This window comes from Apteryx mantelli, chromosome 8 (genome assembly GCF_036417845.1).
Source record: "Apteryx mantelli isolate bAptMan1 chromosome 8, bAptMan1.hap1, whole genome shotgun sequence".
In the NCBI taxonomy this organism is placed as follows: domain Eukaryota; kingdom Metazoa; phylum Chordata; class Aves; order Apterygiformes; family Apterygidae; genus Apteryx; species Apteryx mantelli.
Genome location: NC_089985.1, coordinates 41745264 through 41764858, shown reverse-complemented (window position 1 = coordinate 41764858; position 19595 = coordinate 41745264). Strand labels below are relative to the sequence as shown.

At 36.5% G+C, this 19595-nt stretch overlaps 1 protein-coding gene across 4 annotated transcripts; it reads left to right on the top strand.

The window, feature by feature from the left end:
• The first annotated feature begins 366 nt into the window (after positions 1 to 366).
• Positions 367 to 13486, top strand: DEPDC1 (DEP domain containing 1). Of its 4 annotated transcripts, none has more exons than XM_067301390.1 (12): positions 367 to 463; positions 1455 to 1720; positions 2365 to 2515; positions 3679 to 3797; positions 4260 to 4390; positions 4731 to 4775; positions 7250 to 7390; positions 7892 to 8770; positions 9423 to 9595; positions 10592 to 10768; positions 11038 to 11223; positions 13082 to 13486. In XM_067301390.1, exons 1-12 carry the CDS (start codon positions 416 to 418, stop codon positions 13220 to 13222), a joined length of 2457 nt encoding a protein of 818 aa, XP_067157491.1. In that variant the 5' UTR covers positions 367 to 415; the 3' UTR covers positions 13223 to 13486. The 4 variants fall into 4 exon arrangements, with proteins under 4 accessions (XP_067157491.1, XP_067157492.1, XP_067157490.1 ...); XM_067301391.1 differs by having other exon boundaries at positions 4728 to 4775; positions 7892 to 8707; XM_067301389.1 differs by having other exon boundaries at positions 4728 to 4775.
• The last annotated feature ends 6109 nt before the right edge of the window (positions 13487 to 19595 follow it).

The window sequence follows — 19595 nt, the reverse complement described above, 5'->3', positions numbered from 1 at the left end:
GATGCAGGTGACCAGGTCCTTTTTCAAGGAAAGCTTACATTCGTCTTAAAACGCACATATTAAAAAAAAAAAAAAAAAAAAAAAAAAAAAAAGCTCACTTTTCTTCTGAGGCACGCTTAAAACGATGAGCCTCGCAGCAGGACTGTCGGCGCTTCCCCCGCCGCCGCTGAGGTGCGGCGGTTGGCAGCAGCCTCCCCTCAGCGCGTGGCCAACGGCCGCCGCGGAGCCCGCGCGTCACCAGACGCAGCCCCGCCTGCCCGGCTCGTCCAATCGGCTCGCGCCGCCGGCTCGCGCAGGGAATTCAAACCGCTGTTAGGCGGCGACGGTTAGCCGGGACGGGGGGGGGGGGCGTGGCTATACCCCCCCCGCCCCCCTCCCAACGGTCGGGCCGCCTGAGGGGGCTCCGCGCAGCGCCATGGAGAGCCGCCCGGCGGCCCCGGGCCCCTACCGCGCCACCAAGCTGGTGAGGACGCCGGGGCCGGAGCTCCGGTGGCGGGGGGGGAGGGACCGGGGCCGGCTGGCGGCGAGCTGTCACCGCGCGGGGCGCCCGGCGGGCTCAGGCGCGGCGGGTAGAGGGGACTCGGCTGCTCTCACAAGATCTAGGTTCCTTGTAGCCTTTCCCTTGGCCTTATAAATAAAACAGAAAGCTGGCAGTAAAACTGCAGGCGTCCAGCTTGGTCTGGGCGCTCTCCAGAGCATCACAGTGCAGGGAAGAATCAAGTAGTAGTTGGGTTTTTTGGGGGATTACCACGCTCGCCTTTCGTCGATGTTTGAATTCAGCGTGTGGAAATCTAAACGCTGTGAAACAAAAGATGGCTTTTTCCTTCAGTAAGGTCGTTGTGGTATAACGTGCATGGGCTGCGTGACCTTTGTCATAGAAAAAGCATGTGGTGGTGTTACTGCATTAGTCATCGAAAATTAGACTGCTGCCCTAATAATGATAGCAGCAGCCCTAAGCTTATTGATCGCGGTGCATCTGACAGCATAACTTATTTTGTCAGTGAATACCATATGAAGAAACAAAATACACTGAAATTCGTAACTTGTTGTTTATGTACTCTGACTAGTTTCTAAGAGTTATTTCAAATTTGCAGGCTGTGGATTGATAGTACCTCAGCAGGCAGAGTTTATGCGAGTGATGGATATGTGCACACTGAATCAATAAGATTTGTCATCTTTCTGAAGCTTTAATGTTATTTTTGGTTATAAAAGCAGGAGACAAACCTAAATATATTTACATATTTTTTTAATCTGAGCTTTAAATGTAAAGTATTAATATGGTACCATTAAAAGATTTTAGTATTATATTTAATAATGGTAGTATCAATGTTATTTATATTTCTATATTTGTATTATATTGCTGTGTATTAATATTTCTTAAATTTAATAAGATTTATTATTATAACCTTTAGGTTTTAATCCTCTATTCATTGCTTTTTTTGTTTCCCATGCAGTGGAATGAAGTTACTAAACATTTCCGGGCAGGGATGCCATTAAGGAAACACAGGCAACATTTCAAAAAACATGGAAGTTGTTTTACTGCATCAGAAGCAATAGACTGGCTCCATGAAGTATTAAAGAATAATAGTAACTTTGGTCCAGAAGTTACTAGGCAACAGACCATTCAGTTATTGAGAAAGTTTCTCAAGAATCATGTAATTGAGGATATAAAAGGAAGATGGGGATCGGAAAATTTAGAAGACAATGGTGGCCTGTACAGGTACTGTAAAGATGTGCCTGAAATGAAGACCACTTAACAGAGCTCTTTGGGTTGAGAATTTTACTTAAAAGTACTAACGCTCAGGTCACAAAGATCTTGCTTTGGGTTGAGCAGTGGGCCCCAAATTAATTTTTAGCACAGTTTGACTTACAGACCAGAAATCCTGTATGCTGAGTGCTGTTAAGGTGCTTGTTGTCTGTCCAAGGTTTTCCCTGGCATAGGTACTAAATTTAAGGTCTTTGGTGGGGAGCCAAATAGGACTTCTTGTAGCAGCTCTGTGCTGTGCTACCAGTCATGTGCTTCGTCTCTTGTATACTTTACAGAAGGTCTAAATGGGGAACAGAGCCTGCCCTAAATTCTTAAATTGAAGGTATTGATGTCCCTCGCTTCTCAGATTGTAGTCTCTCTGCTGTATAAATACCTGAGTATCTTCAACTTGACTTTGGAATTGAGACAAGTAGTCCAAAGCTAATTTACAATATAATTATGTTAAACAATATTCTAAAGAAAAAATTTAAGCATTTTTCTTTTTACTTCTTCAGAATCTTATGGAGTCACAATGATAGGATATGGTTTTGGTTAAGTGATTTCCTGTGTTTTTAATCTATTCTAAATGTATTTAACATCTCTCCAATTAATTACAGATTTCCTTCAACCTCTCCTGTTAAACCTCTACCAACCTGGTGTCCACCAAAAGAGAACTCGGAAAACTTCTCTAGAGACAAAGAAAAACTTTTTAAATTGCCACATTTATCCAAGAGAACTCTTAAAAAAACAGAATTACTGGAGTCTCTGGTAATAACTTATATTTCTTCTTTAACTACAGTTGTCATGTATTTTCTTTATCCTAAAAAACAACAAAAACAAAAGACTAGAAGTAGTCATCTTTTAGTGACACTGTTCTCTGTTTTTTGTGTCATCTTTCCTTCTAGCTGAAGAAATAATTTGATAGGTTCTCCTAGACAGTGAAATACAGCATTTAAATGGGTATAATAGAAAGATGAAGCTATATTTTGTAATACAGTGCCTTGATAATATGTGCTGTTTCTCTTTCTGCATGTATAAAGAGAGCTTGAAGTATAAGATATTCAGTAACCTGTATATGTTCAAGCAAAATGCACATGTGGAAAAATCATAGCAGTAACTGTAACATGAAATTATTAAAACACTGACAGCAAGTGAAAGGAAGCATTTGTACATCTGACAGATGAAATTAAATACACTCTTAAACCTATATGAAGCTGTTCTCTTGTTCCCAATGTCATACTGGCAATAGGTTTGTTGACAGGGGGTTTATTAATACTGCCACATTATCTAATCCCCATGAATTGCAATATAGGGCTAATTTTGCATCATAATGATCTGGGATTATATAAGTGTTTAATTGTCCTTCAATGCAGAATTATCCCTCCTACATTATTTTAAAATACTGGGAGGGCTGGAAGGAGGGGTTCTAGAAATAACCAGAGCAATATGTTCTGGTAGAAACCTAAAATATTTTGCATTTAGGGCAAATAAATAAAGGGTGCCAATTATATAACTGTTCTGCTTACTTTGCTGAAAAAGATGGAATGCAAGTGTTTGGACCTTTATTATTATTCTCTTGAGATGTGCATGTGTGCATACTTTGTGAATATAGATTGTGATACTAAAGGAGGATTCTTATCTTCCTAATATGTTTGGATTTGACATGTTTCTATTCTGTAAATTGCTTACTGTTTAAAGAATTTATTATTATTTTTCCATATTGTCCTTTTTGCTTTAAAATAGTGTATGCTTACACTTCAGTGCTGAGACTGCTTAAGTTACTCAGTGGATCAAGCTTTGGAATTTAGTGTTCTGCAGAAATTCATATATAATTGAGAAAAAAATTACTTAATTTTTGAGTTAAGAGGTTCAAATTTATTTTACATGTATGTTTATCATTTATCTAATATGTATAAATCACTCATTTCCAGGAAAACTTAGAAAAAACAAACCTAGATATAATAGAGGAAAACAAGGAAGGCTCCCAGCACAGGAAGGAAATAAGCCAGGAATATGTACAAGAAATTTGGAGAAATATCATTCTGATACAGTAAGTAATAAACTGTGAAGTGTTGTACAAAGTACTTTCTTGTGTACGTGTTTTGTGCCTGTAATGCAGGGATTAAGCTTTTTGACTTGCAAATTTTTCTGAAATTTTTGAAATAATTATGTTTTAGGGTGGAAATTTGTACTAAATGGTGCAAGATTTACATACACTTTCTATTATATTTATTAACATTAAGAATGTTGGACTTAGGAAATTTGTTGAAGATAATTGTTGAAGATGTTGAAGAAGTATATGTTAAGTAGCATAGCTGCTCATTTCTTATTGTTTTTTATTGTTTCTTTTGGTGTTTCTCCCAGGAACAAGTGTATTCTCAAGGTGTCCTTCTGCATATGAGAATTTATTAAACTGCAAATTTGCTTATCAAGTAAATGCTTTTTGAATAGAGGTGGAAATAATTTGTTTTTTTTACGTATTAACAAACATCTGTTCTCTTTCTCCCAACAGTTTGCAAACCATTTTAGGTCTCCCATCTTTGGAAGAAGTTTTGCAGCCGGCACAGATAATTCCTGAGTATGTCATATACAATATGACTAACACAAGTAAACATGGTGTTGTTATTTTGCAGAACAAATCAGGTTAGTTTTTTTCTGGTTTTGCTTAATTTAAAGTTTCTGTACGATGTAATTATGTCCAACAGTAAATAACTGAACATAAAATCTAAAATAAATTAACCAAGGTAATAGGTTTCATAGCCTGTCTTCTACACTTTCTTTTCCAAATTAGAGAACAATTCAGTATATTTGTCTGGAAGGTTTTGTAGGTCTTTTAGAAGTACACGTGTATAGTAGTAATATTTCCTTTAAAAAAATTAATTTCAATGTATTATTTTGTACATGAGTGCCGTTATTTATATTAGTTATTATTAAGTCTTTATGGTTATGTATAAATAATATACTTATTTATTTATTTTAGAAGATCTACCTCACTGGGTGTTGTCAGCTATGAAATGCCTCGCATACTGTAAGTCATGGAATAGCTCTTAAGTTCAGAAGCTCATTTTGAGGGTTGAAATTGAAAAATACTTGCATTTTAAGATGAATTGTGATATTTCATTTTGGAAATCCAGATAAACCAAGTGTCTTGACATACTGAGAACTGATCAAAGCAATTGATCTTGAATTATTGCTTGCAAATGTAACCATAAAGAGTTAACAGACATGAAAGATGTTATACTTCAGGTAATGAAGATCTCAGTCCTTTAGCAGTCTAGCTAATTACTCTGCTTCCAGGTTGCATCTTCTGAATCTGTGTGCGAATTTTTGGCAACATGAAGTTTAATTTAGTATGAGAAAAGGTGTTAGTCTCCTTTAATCCATGAAATCAATGGGAGAATTCAAGTCCAAAAGCTTTCAGTGGAGCCATGCTCTTCCAGCCTATAAAAGAGATAATAATTACATAATCCTTATCTGCTTCTCCACCTTGTTCTCTAAACAGTGTTTGGGAAAAGCTTATGCTTAAAGCATACTGAGACACCTTTTATAGTTGCAGTTTAACAGCAGAGAATGAAGGCCTTAGATGTCTTATGAATCACTACATTCTAGACTAAGCTGGTTTTTAAAGTCAGACATTTTAGCTGTTAAAAATGAACTTTCATTATCTGCAGAATGTGAGTCAGTCTTCATAAGAAAGTTGAAACATTCGACTTTCAAACGAAAGTCGTTGAGGCTTCCTCTGTCAGATGTGTTTGAAATTGTGTTGCAAACACATGCAGATCACAATTCATAAGCTTTGCATCTTTACGAAACTAGTTTAGAAAAGGTTCTGGAGAAGTAGAGGATAGTGGTGTTTTTGTTTTTGTTTCTTAACAGTCTGTCTGAATGGCTGACAGGACACACAAGAGCTAGAACTAGTGCCTCTCAAATGAGATCTGAGATGATGAGTTCTTTTTATATTAGTGCTTGCCCTGCTGTTTAACTCTTTTGCCCCTGTCCCTGGCAATCTCCATTACCTCCAGGAAAAGCTATACTGACTATAACATATTTGGATGGTGTGTGTATGCACCTACATATATTTCTAGCTATTCAGTAGCAACTGTGGTAGCAATCCATATAGGGTTAGAGTGGCTTCAGAAGTTCGGTTTGTAGAATACACTCATGTGAAAATTGCCTTCTTTTCTTCAACTATCAAAAAACATAGAGCCTCTTACATGAAGAGTGCTATTAGGAAAAGCAGGACAGGAAAGAGGTTGGTGAGTAAGATTTAAATCAAAATTGAAAATATGGTTCAGCACTGATTTATAAGCATTTAAATACATTAACCCCTACATAAGTCATGTATTTAGAATTAATAGGCCTTTGTAATCCTGAATTGTGTTCAGGTATTGAGAATTGAGAACAAGCTTTTTTTTTCTTGAATTGTCAGTATGTCAATTTTGAGTGAATTAGTTCAAGTAGAGGTTTTATCTCTGCACCTACAAGCTATATTGTAGCCAAATGATTAAGGCAGAAGTTACTTTGCACAGTAAAAACACTTACATTTGAGGGGGGAAAATACTGCTCTACTATATTTTTAGTTATTTTTGTTTGTACTACGTGCTAATGTGATTATGGTTATAAAGTTAGAACCAGGAAAATATAACTTTTCATTTGATCAATGTTTAATTAAAACCACTATCTTCTAATTCCTTAAATTTACTTCATAAGGCAGCTTATTTCATTTGTATGTGTTATCTCAGTGGTGTATAATAACTCTAGGATTAACAAAGATCTTAACAATGTCAAATCTTACCATTCCAGGACCACCTTCATTCATTCCTTTTCTTCCCTGTAGCAAAACAGGCAAGATTTATTAACCAGGGCTCTTAGATTATTGGATTGCTTACCTCTCCACTTTTGAAGAAAATTAGTTGGATGTTACTATGATCATCCATGGGAATAGTTATGAACAAAACTTCCTCTTGGTAAACCATTTGAATAGGGGAGTTGAAAAGACAAGAGAGATTCCCCACAAAAGGAAAGGACACTTACCAGCTCTGTTTCGCCTGTGCGTAAAATAACATGTATGTATTGGCTGGCTTCTCAATATACACATCGTTCAAATTTGGGCATAGTTTGAGTTTCTTCTTGCTCTGGAAGCTAGAGCTGCCTGTGGGAGAACTGGGATTACTAGAGTTTAGAAGTGATGGAAAATGCTAAAAGCTTGTGATTATTTTGATGAGGACATATAAAGGGTATAAATGAGTTTTCATTTATTTTACTGCTATGGAACAGCTTGTTGAGCACTACTGCTCAGTGGTTATAGAGAATATTTTACATTTTTTTTCTTCTTACAAATGGTACAGTGCTGAACTAAAAACAAAATATTTGTATACTGCTGACATTCTTTTCTTGTAAAATACAGTCATTCCTACAAAAACTTCTAGTGTTGCTTTTTTATAACATGGAATTGTGAGAATAAATACTTTTGTGAATTTTCTTTCTTCACCTCTCTTTTAGGGCCTAGAAATAATGACATGAGCCAACCAACTTACAGTGGGTTTGAACGAGATGTATTCAGAACAGTTGCTGATTACTTTCTCAGTCTCCCTGAACCATTACTTACTTTTGAGTACTATGAACTTTTTGTAAATATCTTAGGTATGTATGAATTTAGAAGAAGACAGTGTAAACTATAAGTATATATCAACTGGGGAAACAAATCTGTAATTCAAAGCAGAAATTGACCCCTAATTTATATGGCAGCTTGAATCAAAGGAAGATCACCGATGCTGTCATTCTATGTTACAATATTAATTGAAATGTAGTTATATCTCATGATATCTGATGTAAATTGCTGTCTGATCTAACATTCTAAACATGCAATAGCCATAAGTTAGAAATATGTGGTCATCTCTGTCTGTTCCCCCCTATTGCACTGTATTAACTTTCTTTAATCTTGCATGTTTGTTGTGATGGTTGCAATTACCTTGTTAAACTGCTTCTGGACTAAGCTAAATTTTTCTTATATTTTACTAACCAAGTGAACGATAAATTAGTGTCTTATATTTGTTGACTTCTCTGTTCACTTAGCAACTTTCTTTCTAAACTTGTTCACTTTCATATCACTTGCATCTTAATTTATATTTCGTTTTCTGATAGTTATGTGTGGCTACATCACAATTCCAGATACATGCAGTGGAAAACATTCTGTCCAAGATGAGACATGTAATCCACAACCTTCAAAAATTCTTCACTTGAACTCTTTCAAGTCAACTGAATGTCTTCTTCTAAGCCTACTTCATAAAGACCCCGAGAAAAAAAAGAAAGAATATGAAACTTCCAGGAAGCCTTTTCCAGAAGAGCTAACTGTTCAGAAGGGATGTGCAAAGAAATTGTATCCACATAAATTGACATGTAAACAAGGCAGTGTTGATAATCTAATAGGAGGAAGTTGCCAAAATCTTTCTGGTTTAAAGAATGAACAGAACGTACCTCTAAAATTTAGGACAAGATGTTACTCTTTGGAAAGAATTGGAGATGCTACCTCAAGCTTATGTAATAAAGGAGAATCAAATTCCTTCAGGCAAACTGATGTAAAGATAGTGCTGGGCACTAGAAATGAAAACCAACCACTACCCTATGAATATAAAAATAAATCTATGCTGGAACTTGGTTTTGATAATACCTGTCAAAAACAAACTTTTGGTATCAAGAGAGTGTCTGCATCAACTATTCAGGATAAAGAGCTATTTAATGAAAATCATAGATTAAAGCAAATATGCAGGTCTCGAAGTTTACTTGTCAAAAGAAACTCCAAAAGTTGCACTAGCATTAATATACCAGTTGCTGAAATCACTGTAAAACCAAGGTTTGGACTTTGTGGGCAAAGAAATCCAAGTACCTCTGGTGTGGCTACTTCAACGGAGATCAAGACTGAGGTTTCTGATATCACCATCAATAAAAGACTCTGCAAAAGTACTGTAGAACTTTCAGAATATTCTTGCACTCACGATACTTATGTGTTGGCTGGCACGCAAAGTAAGATGGCTTTCTAAAGCATGTTGTATTGGCTTATTGTGTTGACTAACTAATCCTCTTTCTTGCTCTCTTTGACACTTGCTAGGTTTTTTAATATCCCTATAGCATGATTTGTGTTTTAAAAAAAAAAAAAGGAAGAAGAAAAAAGGAAAAAAAACACTTCAGGTTGTTTTGAAGTTACACTTTTTAAAGGTAGACTTTCATATCTCTCCTAACAAATATTAGCATGTACTATCTTTGGATTCTTAACTGTGTTGTGTCAGTAATTCACCTTTCTTTTCAGGTAAGTGATAGTATGACCTAAACACTGTCTACCACTGAGGAGGAGAATTTACACAGACTTGCCTGTTGTACAGTCTTTGAAATGCATTTTCTGGCTAATACTTTCTGGAGTAAAATTAGCGTTATTCCTGAATTATATTTTGGTCTTAATTGTACCAGCAGTTTATCATCAAAGTGAGTTGAAGATGACCATTCAAAAAGAAAAGGCCACCTAACATTGATCTACTTATGTTACTGCTAATTGCTGTGAAACAGAGATTGTCTTCACTGGGGGGAAAAAAAAAAGAAATTTCTCTTACTGAGGTAAAAATGTTCTGAAAATTGCTTTAAATCTTAATGACAGCTGTCTTTCTTTACAATTAACTTGTAGATCTCCTTCAGCCTCATTTAGAAAGGATTGCTGTTGAAGCACTACAGATATGCTGTTTATTGCTTCCACCTCCAAATCGTAGAAAGATTCAGCTCTTGATGCGTATGATCTCTCGGATCAGTGAAAATGTTGATATGCCACGACTGCATGATGCAATGGGCACACGTTCTTTGGTAAGGAAAGTCTTTCTAAGAGAATCATGAGGTGCAGTGTGTCTGTTATTTTAGGAATGCTGCTGAAAAAGTGCTAAGAATACTAGTAGTCTGAACTCTAGGTTCTTTTCTCATTGCAGTACATCTAATGATTAATGGACAGATCTTTCATCTCTGGAATACTTAGTGCTTGCTTCAAGTCAGATTTACTTTTCTTGACTCTTCCCTAACACATTTAAAATACTGATGTTGGCTTTGTTTACTTTTGGGAGGAGAAGGGGAATAATTTTTGAAAAGAATGCAAATGATCGTTTAGTCTGATTTTCCACCCAATTGCAAACATAATTAAAGTGTCTGTGGAAGACGTTTCTTGGGCTAAACACTTGTGTTATGACATGAACAGTTCTAAAGAAGAAAGAAGTCTTTCTGCCTGATAGGTTTAAAGACGAATTTCTAGGTCTGAAATTAGTCTTTCATTGGAAAGACTAAAGATTCTTGTAATATTTTCACCCAATAAGATTAGATAAAAGAACAAAGTACCTAAACATGCTATTTAAAGAAGGCCAACTGAAAGCTTTAAAACTGTGACAGCTTTGAAAAGGTATTTAAAAGTGGTTCTTGGTGTGCATTAAATTTTGCTTAGGCTGGCTCTGCAGGTTTGTTTTGTTGTCTCACTTGTCTCTCAAGGCTGTTAATTGAAGATGTGCACTTTTCTACAAAGGAAGACTTTTTCTTCCCATTTCTCTTTAAAACACATATTTCTCAACTGAAGGTACTATTCAGTGCCAAAAAAAAAAAAAAAATCTACAAATCTAACCTTAAAAGTGCTTTATCTTAGATGGGGGGGAAGTTTTCCTTTTCCTTTCCAAAAAGTTTTCCCTATCTCTTGACCAATGGTGTAGGCAAGAGATACTGCAGTGAAAGCTGGTATTGGAGACTTCACTGTGGAACTCCATAGACTGGAAAGAAGGCAAATCCTTCAACTGCACATACTAATGATCTGCTAAACACTTCCAGATGATACAGACTTTTGCTCGATGTGTGTTATGCTGTGCAGAAGAAGTAGATCTTGATGAGCTGCTTTCTACACGATTGGTTTCATTTCTAATGGACCATCAACAAGAAGTATTTAAAGTACCAACTTACCTGCAGGTTGCAGTGCAAGATCACATAGAATATATGAAGATGGACCAGGTTGGTGGCATGAAGTACCCTTGCTAATTGCAGAGTATTTGTTACTTATTAAGGTGGGATGGGAAAACTGCAAATAAAACTGTGGTATTTTAAATTCAAACTTTTATTAAACTTACTCATATAATTGTTAGTGTTAGCTACATTATAATATATTACAATTTATAATGTCATTGTAGGCTAACGTTCTTGGGTTAACAAAGTGGCATCCTCCTGAAATAGTACATAATCATTTGAATACATGTAGACCTCTTGTTCGATTTTTGTTTCAGTGCAAATATCCAAGGGAAGAAATTTGTGCCATATTGCCCACATATTCATACTGTAAACAAATAACTCCTCAGGAGTTTGAAGAACAAAAGGTGTCTACCTCTCAAGCTGCAGTGGCAGAACTCTTAGAGAACATTATCAAAGATAAGAACTTGTCTCTGAAAGACAAAAAGAAGAAGTTAAAACAGGTAAGAGTCTTGGTGGATGTTTAATCTATTTCTGAGAACATTCTTGTGGAGGAAAGAACTGATGAATTTAATCACCAGACCCATGAACAGACTGCATAGAAAGAAATGTTTGTTTGATAGAAGAGAGGTAAATCTACTTTAAGTTTAATGTCTCTGTGAATGCATCTTCTGATTATTTTTTTTTAAAGATAGTGTCTAATACAGTGTTTGTTACTGCCTAGTAGCCATGGTGTTCAAACAAAAAATGGTTTAAGAACACGGTATAAAATCATTGTAAGATCCTATTAAATACTGTGTGATAGAAATTGAATATTGTTCTTTGCAGTGTACTAGCTATACAAGCTACCAGTAAAATGCCATGGGTAGGGTTAAAATCAATAGGAGACAAAAAGTAGTGATTTTTCTCTTTCAGAGTTCAAGCTCCATCTGTTTGCAATTTTGAAGCATTCTTTTCCATGGAATTGGCTTTAAGTTTTATAACATGAATATTGCTCAAGATTATCTAGTACTTTTGTGGCACACTAACATGTTGCCTAAATAGTAAAGCTAAAATGCAACAGTTCTGGCAGGATTTAACACTGGAAGATTTTTTTTTTCTTTTTCAGAAAACTTTTGGCAAGTATCTCTGACCAATTGAATACTACTGTACTTGTCCTAGAATCTCTTAAGCAAGTCTTGTGACTCAAATTTGAAAAAGCAGCTTTTCAAAGCTTGCTCATTCTCTCTCAGTCTTGCCCCCCCCCCCTTTTTTTTTTTTTAAGGCCCCAGCTCAAGCAGAGGTGGATGGGATTTGTTTTGTTTTGTTTTTAACTTGTGGAACTACCCTTATTGCAGTCTTCCATTTGTGCTGGGATGCCTACTAGCAACCGCAACTTTTATAAGCAATTATTCTATATTGGTACTTTCAGTTGGGGAAAGCCAAATACATGCCACTTCCTAGAGGGATAGATCCAAGTTATGTCAACACCAACATTACAAATGATGTCGTTTTCAGTAGGTTGAATCAATCAACAGAAAGCTTTTCCTGATGCATAGATGTAGGTACCATTATGCTTTCCTTCCTGAGGCCTCGCATTAAAAAAAAAAAAAAAAAGACATCAAAAGCATGTCTCTGAAGCCAGATACTTTTTGTTAAGTTGTGTAACTGTAGGGGATTGAAAAATTCTCCTTTAAGTAGCAAGCTTTTCTTAAAGAATACCTTTAAAGTCTGCCCAATCTTAACTTCCATGGAGGTAGAATGTATTCATCGTTGTGATTCTTCGGTGGCAGCTTTCCAGGTATAAACAGAATATGCACCAGTGCTGGCTGGATAGTGTGACTTCAAATGGGCAACTACCATTCCTCTCTTGGAGAGTGACAACTGAGCATACTATTTAGAATTAAATAGACAGTGACAGAAGTGATAAGCAGCACTGCAGTGTTTTTCAGCTGCTGGGCAATGTCATGAGCAACTGCAGATTGTCATTTCAAATGGTGATAAAAGCAATTAGTTAATTGTTCAAGACCAGTAGAGTTTTTGCTTATAGCACTATTCCAGTCGCAATAATTAGAAGTCCTTGGGAAGAAAACGAGATGAGAAACTTCTCCCATTTCAGCAGAAAATGAAGTGTCTAGTAAAATCTCCGTTTGATTCATTGTTTATGAGTTGCAAACTCATATGCGCAAGGTGGCCTTTTCTTGTGTCAAGTGTCACAGCAGATTTATTTTATATGCTGTTAGTTTTGTTCTTCCTACTGATGGGTAAATGCTCAAGGTCATTCATTCTCAGGTCCTTCATGGTGTGTTTTGTTTTGTTTTTTGTTTTGTTTTTTTTAATGGAGTGTGATTTAATATTTTTTTTTGATTCTGTGTCTTCTAGTTTCAGAAGGAATATCCCCTGATCTACAGGAACAGATTTCCAACTACAGAAAATGAGGCAATGCTATTTGAGAGCAAACCTACCATCAAACAACCGATGCTCAGCCTAAGAAAACCAAAATTTCGTAGCCTAAGATACTAATTTAACCACATTTCAGCCACATATTGTATGAATGGTTTATCAAAAGGCAGTGGCTATGGAAATTTGATGGTGGTTGTGTGTGATGAAGGAATAAATGTTTACATGGACACTATGCTGAAAGGTGCCAAAATAACACTTTTCTGGAGATAAATTTTAAATGACTACAGAGAGAAATAAATATTTATATGTTTACAAATTATTCAATATATTGTTCTTCAGTAAAATAAATGTGAAAATAAACTTGAAGCTATTAGTAACCAAAAATTTATATATGGTTTTTGTATGGGAAACTAATGATATGCATATAGCAGTAACTTTTTGTTCTGGAGTTTATGCCATATAATTATAGTTCGGGTAGGTTTTTAATTGTCTGTATGTCCTGCATAAGTGCCTTCCTTGAGTTCTCAAAATACTTGTTTTTAAACAAAACAGTGTTATTTGAGATTGGGACTAATTAAAAAGTTGGCTCTGTTGTTTCCAAGGGAGCCAGAAATCGCCATATATACATGACTGTCTGACTCCATAAAATACTTATGTTCATCTCATCTGTAAAGCTGTCTCTTAAATTTTTGTATATTTATTCATATTAGGTTTTGGGCATATTTCTGACCTTGTATGGAAAATTGATTTCAGATCTGTTGATACGCTTCTTGAACCATACTGTAGAGAATGGATGATATTGAAGTGACAATGAACAGAATCAGAATAGATTAAATTTCAGTATTTTGTTTTTAGGGTTAGCAGTCTGCTTATTCATTTTGATGGGACCAAGACTGCCTCACAGGAATGTGAATCTGGATAACTACTTCCATAAGAGGACAATTCAAAACAAGTGCTTTCATAATTGAGGTCTCAGTTTAATATTTAGTCAAGCATGCTTCAGGCAACAAATTAAAAAGTCACAATTTGTGAATGATGTTGAAGTGTTCAGTGGTGGGCTTGAGAAGAGAAATGGATGCTTTTCTCCCCCCAAATTTCGATCCTTCAAAAATGAAGCCTGAAGTCCTTCTGTTTTCCCTAATTGTTCTATTTTAATTTTTGCTGCCTTTGTGTGTTTTATTTACATTAAACCCTAAGGCAGAAGAACTTGTGCAACTAGCAGCATGTGGGTAAAACCTGGGCAGTTAATTTAATTCAAATCCTTTTCCTGTTTTCTTTAGCATTCCTGCAACATGGTTGAAACAGCACAGTATAGCAAAAAGTTCCACGAGCCTTTTAAGGACTCAGTGAAACATTGTTTACATAAAAAGCATTGTCGCTTTGGAAAGATGTAACCTGCAACTATTGTCAGCTAACATGCCCAAAATGAACTCCAACATGAGACCTATAGATACTGCTGCTTCTGATCTGGAAAAATGATTATTATGTGCTGGAATAACATCAAATTGTATGAATTTTAAGGTTTTTGTAGAAAATGTCCTGCAAGTAGGAGCACTAATGGGTCTGCTTCTCAGTCTGATCACAACTCTTTCATCACCTTGTCATCCAAGTCCGATGAGAACGCGATGACATAGGGTTAAAAACAGTGCTGGCAATGGTGTAGCTCTGTCTGTGGGCAGTTAGAGAGCAGGGAAGGTTAGCTGATAAGTAATCCAGTTGAGTTGACTAAATTAGTTTGTTATAGTGCAGCTAAAGATTCTTGGCGGGAATGAGGCCACCATGTGAAATATGTAATTTCTATATATGCTCTTGTTTATATCCACTAGTTTTGTACATTCCAATCCTGTGCCAAAATTACTGCTTAATAGTAAGGTACAAACGTGAGTGTTGGTTGTGCCTGGTTTTCTGTCATCCATACATATGCAATTCAGTGTCTTGAACGTTAGCTCTTTGCACGTTGCTGTGCTTGAGGCTTTCATATTTGCCTGTTCACCTGATTTTTCAGGCCTGCAGTCCAACCTATGTTCTGTCTCCAGCATAATCTAAATTGCTGTTCAGGTGGACTTAATGCTGCATAATACTTCTTTCACTATGGTCTCTATTTCTTCTACTTAAGTTGAAGATTTCATTAAGCTCATGATATCACGATCAATAAATTGCCATACACTAAAACCATTCTGCTTTTGGAACAATTGGTTTTTGTTGCAAGGAATTTGTGTCTATTTTACACTTCAGTTATATTATTGCTGCTGGATAAATCTTAAACTAGTCATCTGCCTGTTTTGGTTGTATTTGCAGAAAAATGGAAAGGATGTATTGCAAGCATTGGGCTTCGTAAGAGTGGGTACATTTGAAGTCTGCCTTTGTTTTCACCTTAAGGTTTTTTTTATTCAGCTGTTTTGTGCTTTAGAGAGATCTGAAATGCTGTGTAAACAGGATGGGTGCTTTTCCATGGCGTGAACTGCTTAGTTGTCTGTGTTGCCTTGTTTGGTTATCTACGTAACTCTTGGCTGTGCACTGTAGACGTATTGTATATGCTTTGTCATGGCTTCTCATTTCTAGGACAAGACACTGAACGCCTGTTGTACCTGCACATACAGACTCTTACAGTAATTGTCATAAAACCAAGCAAAGTATCAAAATTAAAATGACAGTAAATCTTAGCAGCTCATCTGTTTGCTTGGATATTTCTTTTTTGGCATCTCATGGAGAAGTTCCATAATAGAATCTTGTACAAAAACGTACTGGGTCAGATATTTTGCCAGTGTTATTTTTAAAGGTCTTAGCTGAGGGTTGTCACTTGGATATTTAACATCCTAGTACATAATTGCTATGGTTTAAAACCATGGGACTGCACTACGGTTATTTCAGGTTGTTCTCCCCTCCCTTGGAAAAAGTGAGCTAAAACACCTTTCCCTTCTGAATCTGATATTTAATTGTTCTTTATAACTGAATGTTACTTCTCTGCACAATGGTCAACCATTCCAAAAAGTTAGTTTGTTTGTTTTGCTTTGCTTTTTAAGATGAAAAAAATGAACAAAACAGAAATAATGCTTTTACTTTACAAATTGAAATAAGCCATTGAGTATAAAGTGATTCCTGATCCTCATCACTTTTCATTGTACCATCTGAAAGTCTTCCTACACTGCTTAAGGTTCTAATTTTTCATCCTGTTGTGTTCCCATATATTTAAGTTGGATTTCTTTGTGTATGTCGGCTCCAGCTTTTGGGTTCAAGATTAGAACAGCTGGTGCAGGAAGAAGGCTTCATGAGGAGTCCTGCATCCTCCCTGTGAGGAACTGCTTCAGCAGTCCTCGGTTCTTGCTCCTGAGATGCAGGTTCTCCAGAAAGTCAAGGCCACGCACACGTGGAGATTCACTGGTCCAAGATCTTATGTTTTAGGGTACGTATCGGTTTGGTCCACCAAATGAAGTGATAGGAAGTAATTTTCTTCTTTTTTTCTTTTTTTCTCTGTCCTGTAAATGATAATACAATCTCAACTAATCCTGAAATTCTCGGCGAGCTAGAAAGTGGAGGGGAATTTTTCTTTCTTCTGGGTCTTCTAGTCTATACTGTTCCCTGCCCTCCCTCCCAATGAACGGCCATTATCATATGGAAAAGACCTCAGTAAAGTCAGAGTAGAAAGCTGCTGAAGATGGCTCTGTGTGGACAGTTGAATCTCTCCATGCAGAAGGATTTTTTGCTATGAATGAACTCCAAAAGTTTTAGCATTAGTGAACACTGCTTTAGGCTATCTTTCCCTACACAGCTTTAGTTTTGTGGTCTTCTTATCCTTACTGATGCGTGAAGAGACTGATATAAAATATCAAATTAGTCTTAGGTTAGCTTTATGGGATTTTTCTGTGCAGAAATTCATTTCCAGGTAACCAGAGTATATCTGGCAGAATATATATTTTGTGATATATCATTTTCTTCTTTTCCATGTGAGAAGAAGGCTTTCTAAATGAGACACTAAGATAAGCCCAGTTTCAGCCAATATTCATAATAAATGCTTTAATGACCTGTACGTATCGTTGCCCTAACATAGTAGGGACAGATGTATAGTCATCTACCATGATGCCTATAGTCAGCTACTTTTACAAATCCGGTACCTGCTCTAATTATTTTCATCTTGTTAAGTATTGCATAAATGCTATATTTATTTACGTGTTCCAGTTAAGCAACTTATTAGGTGAGCAGCTCACATTTCTTAGGATTTAGCTTTCAAAGGACTGTTCTCATTATTCAGAGTTCTTGACCCATGTTATTTAATGTGGCCTTCTAAGGTCTTAACAGAAACTTAATAAAAACTTGAATAACTAGGCCATTTGACTAGCAGTAGAACAAATAAAACATTCCAAATAAATGACATGAAATGTCTACTTCAAACTTTATAAACTTTTCTTTAAGTATCATATTGAAAAAAATAAAACTCTCTATGGGGAGCTGTTCATCAGATGTGAATTCATGGTTATTTGTAATCTACCAGTTGTGTACAACATGGTAATGGATAATTCTGTTCTTTGAAGCATAGTTATGTTCTGAAAACTGACATTGTAAAATTGTTTCATCATTGTCTTATATTGACTCAAGAGAAAAAATGTTATATTACAGTCTAGCACTGAACCATGTGTACCAACAATAAAGGTTATGTCCCGGGGATTTAAGCAATGATTTTATTGGACTTCAGTCCCCTTTCTTTATTCTGAATCAGTAGGGTGAAGTGGACAGAGGATTAGAAGCTGGCTATTTGTAAAAGACTATGTGTGTGTGTGTCTGTATACAAACGCACATGCACCCCCACACACAAACAAATGTTTTTTTAACCTCTGTTATGAGAGAATTAAGCTCATATAAACTTATTTAATTTTTTTAAGACTTTTTTTGTTTGAGTATTTTAGTTCACTTGAAATGGCTTACTTTTATTAAAAAAAATGTTCAGCTGAAATGTGACACAACACTGGTTAGTTCTCATAAATATGGTTTTAGGCAAATCAGAAACTCTGTTCACTTGGTCTATGGCTGATTCAGGTGCACTGTCATGCCAGGGTATTTTGGTTTTGAACATGCACTTACCATCTTTGTATACAGTGATCCTAAACTCTTTTCTTCTGCAGTTTTTCACTCTTTTGATGTGTTTTCTCACTGTTTGTGATCTGTGTCTGCAATAGCACTTGGTCTGTTGGCAGTTGGAGGTAAATAAATTGTGGCCTCCCTTTCCTACATAAAAAGGCAGAATGAGATGCTCTTACTTGTGTTTGACAGCCACATTTCACAAAATCGGTCTCGATGACAATTCATTTTTAGTTGTATTACTCAAAACAAAGATTAGTCTTACATGTTGGTAGTTTATATGCTTCTATGCTGTTCTTGCCGTTAACATCAAACAAAACATAAAAGATACCAGGTCTAGTTTTGGCTGATGTGCAGTGGCACATGGTGATTCCAAGAAAGCAACTGGTGTGTGACAGTCAGGAGGTTATGTGGATAAAATGTTGATGACTAATCTCGGCACTGAGTCGTGGTGCAACTGTGTAGACCAAATTCAACTGCACGTGGGCAGCAGACTGATAGAAGTGGCAAAATTAAGATCTTAAGGGGAGGTGGCAAAGACTCAAAATACTTTCTGCCTTCCTCTTCAAAAACTGCACAGAAGGAAGCCAACCTTTCACTTGATCTTTGTAGCAGCAGCTCTAACACGGAGGCTGGTTAATGTCTTATTTTCTCCTTTCACCATTGTTTTGATCGCTGGAGGCCCAGTTTCTATTTGTGTGGGAGCTTCTGCTTTGCATAGGAAGGTATGTTATAAAATGTCTTCATCCTGTGCAATGGGTTAGAAGTGAGAGGGGCAGTAATCTTCCTACTCTTACTAATCTTTGAAATGAATCTCTACAGCGCCATTGTTTTCCATAAATGTCTGCTATTAACAGGTAATTTCTTAGTGATCAAGCTATGCTCTGACAGCAGTTGCGGTGCTGTATATAAAACAAACAAGGGTGAAGTTTACTTATGTCCTCTGAGAAAGTGTAACCTTTAGCTCTCCCAAAAGACAACGATGAAAGAAGATGCAGTAGAAAACTGGGGCTTCAAAGATTAAGCAGAACAGGAGATTTCAGGTGATGGTCCAGAAGCAACCTTGATTCCAGCTCATAAGGAAAGGCCTCTGTGGTGGCTGTGTTAACTAGACTCTGTTAACATCTGATGTAAAAATATTACTGTATGTACATATGAATTAGTCTTAAGAAGTCTGCCTAAAGTAGCAACTAGAAATACCAGCATACGCTACTGTATTGAAATGAGCACCGAAGTAAAAGAAACGGGAGGAGAGGGGAAACCATGGCCATAGACAGACAGCAATTTATAGCAATAGAAAGAACAGCAATCACGGATGATGCTTCTTCCTGACAGCCTCCCAGCTTTCTGCCCGAGTTCAGCTCTCAGGGCTTCCTGAGCTGGATGTAATTTTCTGCACTCAGCTTCCATAGGTTTTTTT

What these genes read in the sequence shown, in the direction of transcription:
- DEPDC1 (XM_067301389.1), top strand. Translation starts at nt 416, where the DNA reads ATGGAGAGCCGCCCGGCGGCCCCGGGCCCCTACCGCGCCACCAAGCTG. An exon ending in TATGAAATGCCTCGCATACT is followed by an intron (nt 4,776 to 7,249) that starts GTAAGTCATGGA and finishes CCTCTCTTTTAG; the next exon opens with GGCCTAGAAATAATGACATG. An exon ending in AATATATGAAGATGGACCAG is followed by an intron (nt 10,769 to 11,037) that starts GTTGGTGGCATG and finishes TTTTTGTTTCAG; the next exon opens with TGCAAATATCCAAGGGAAGA.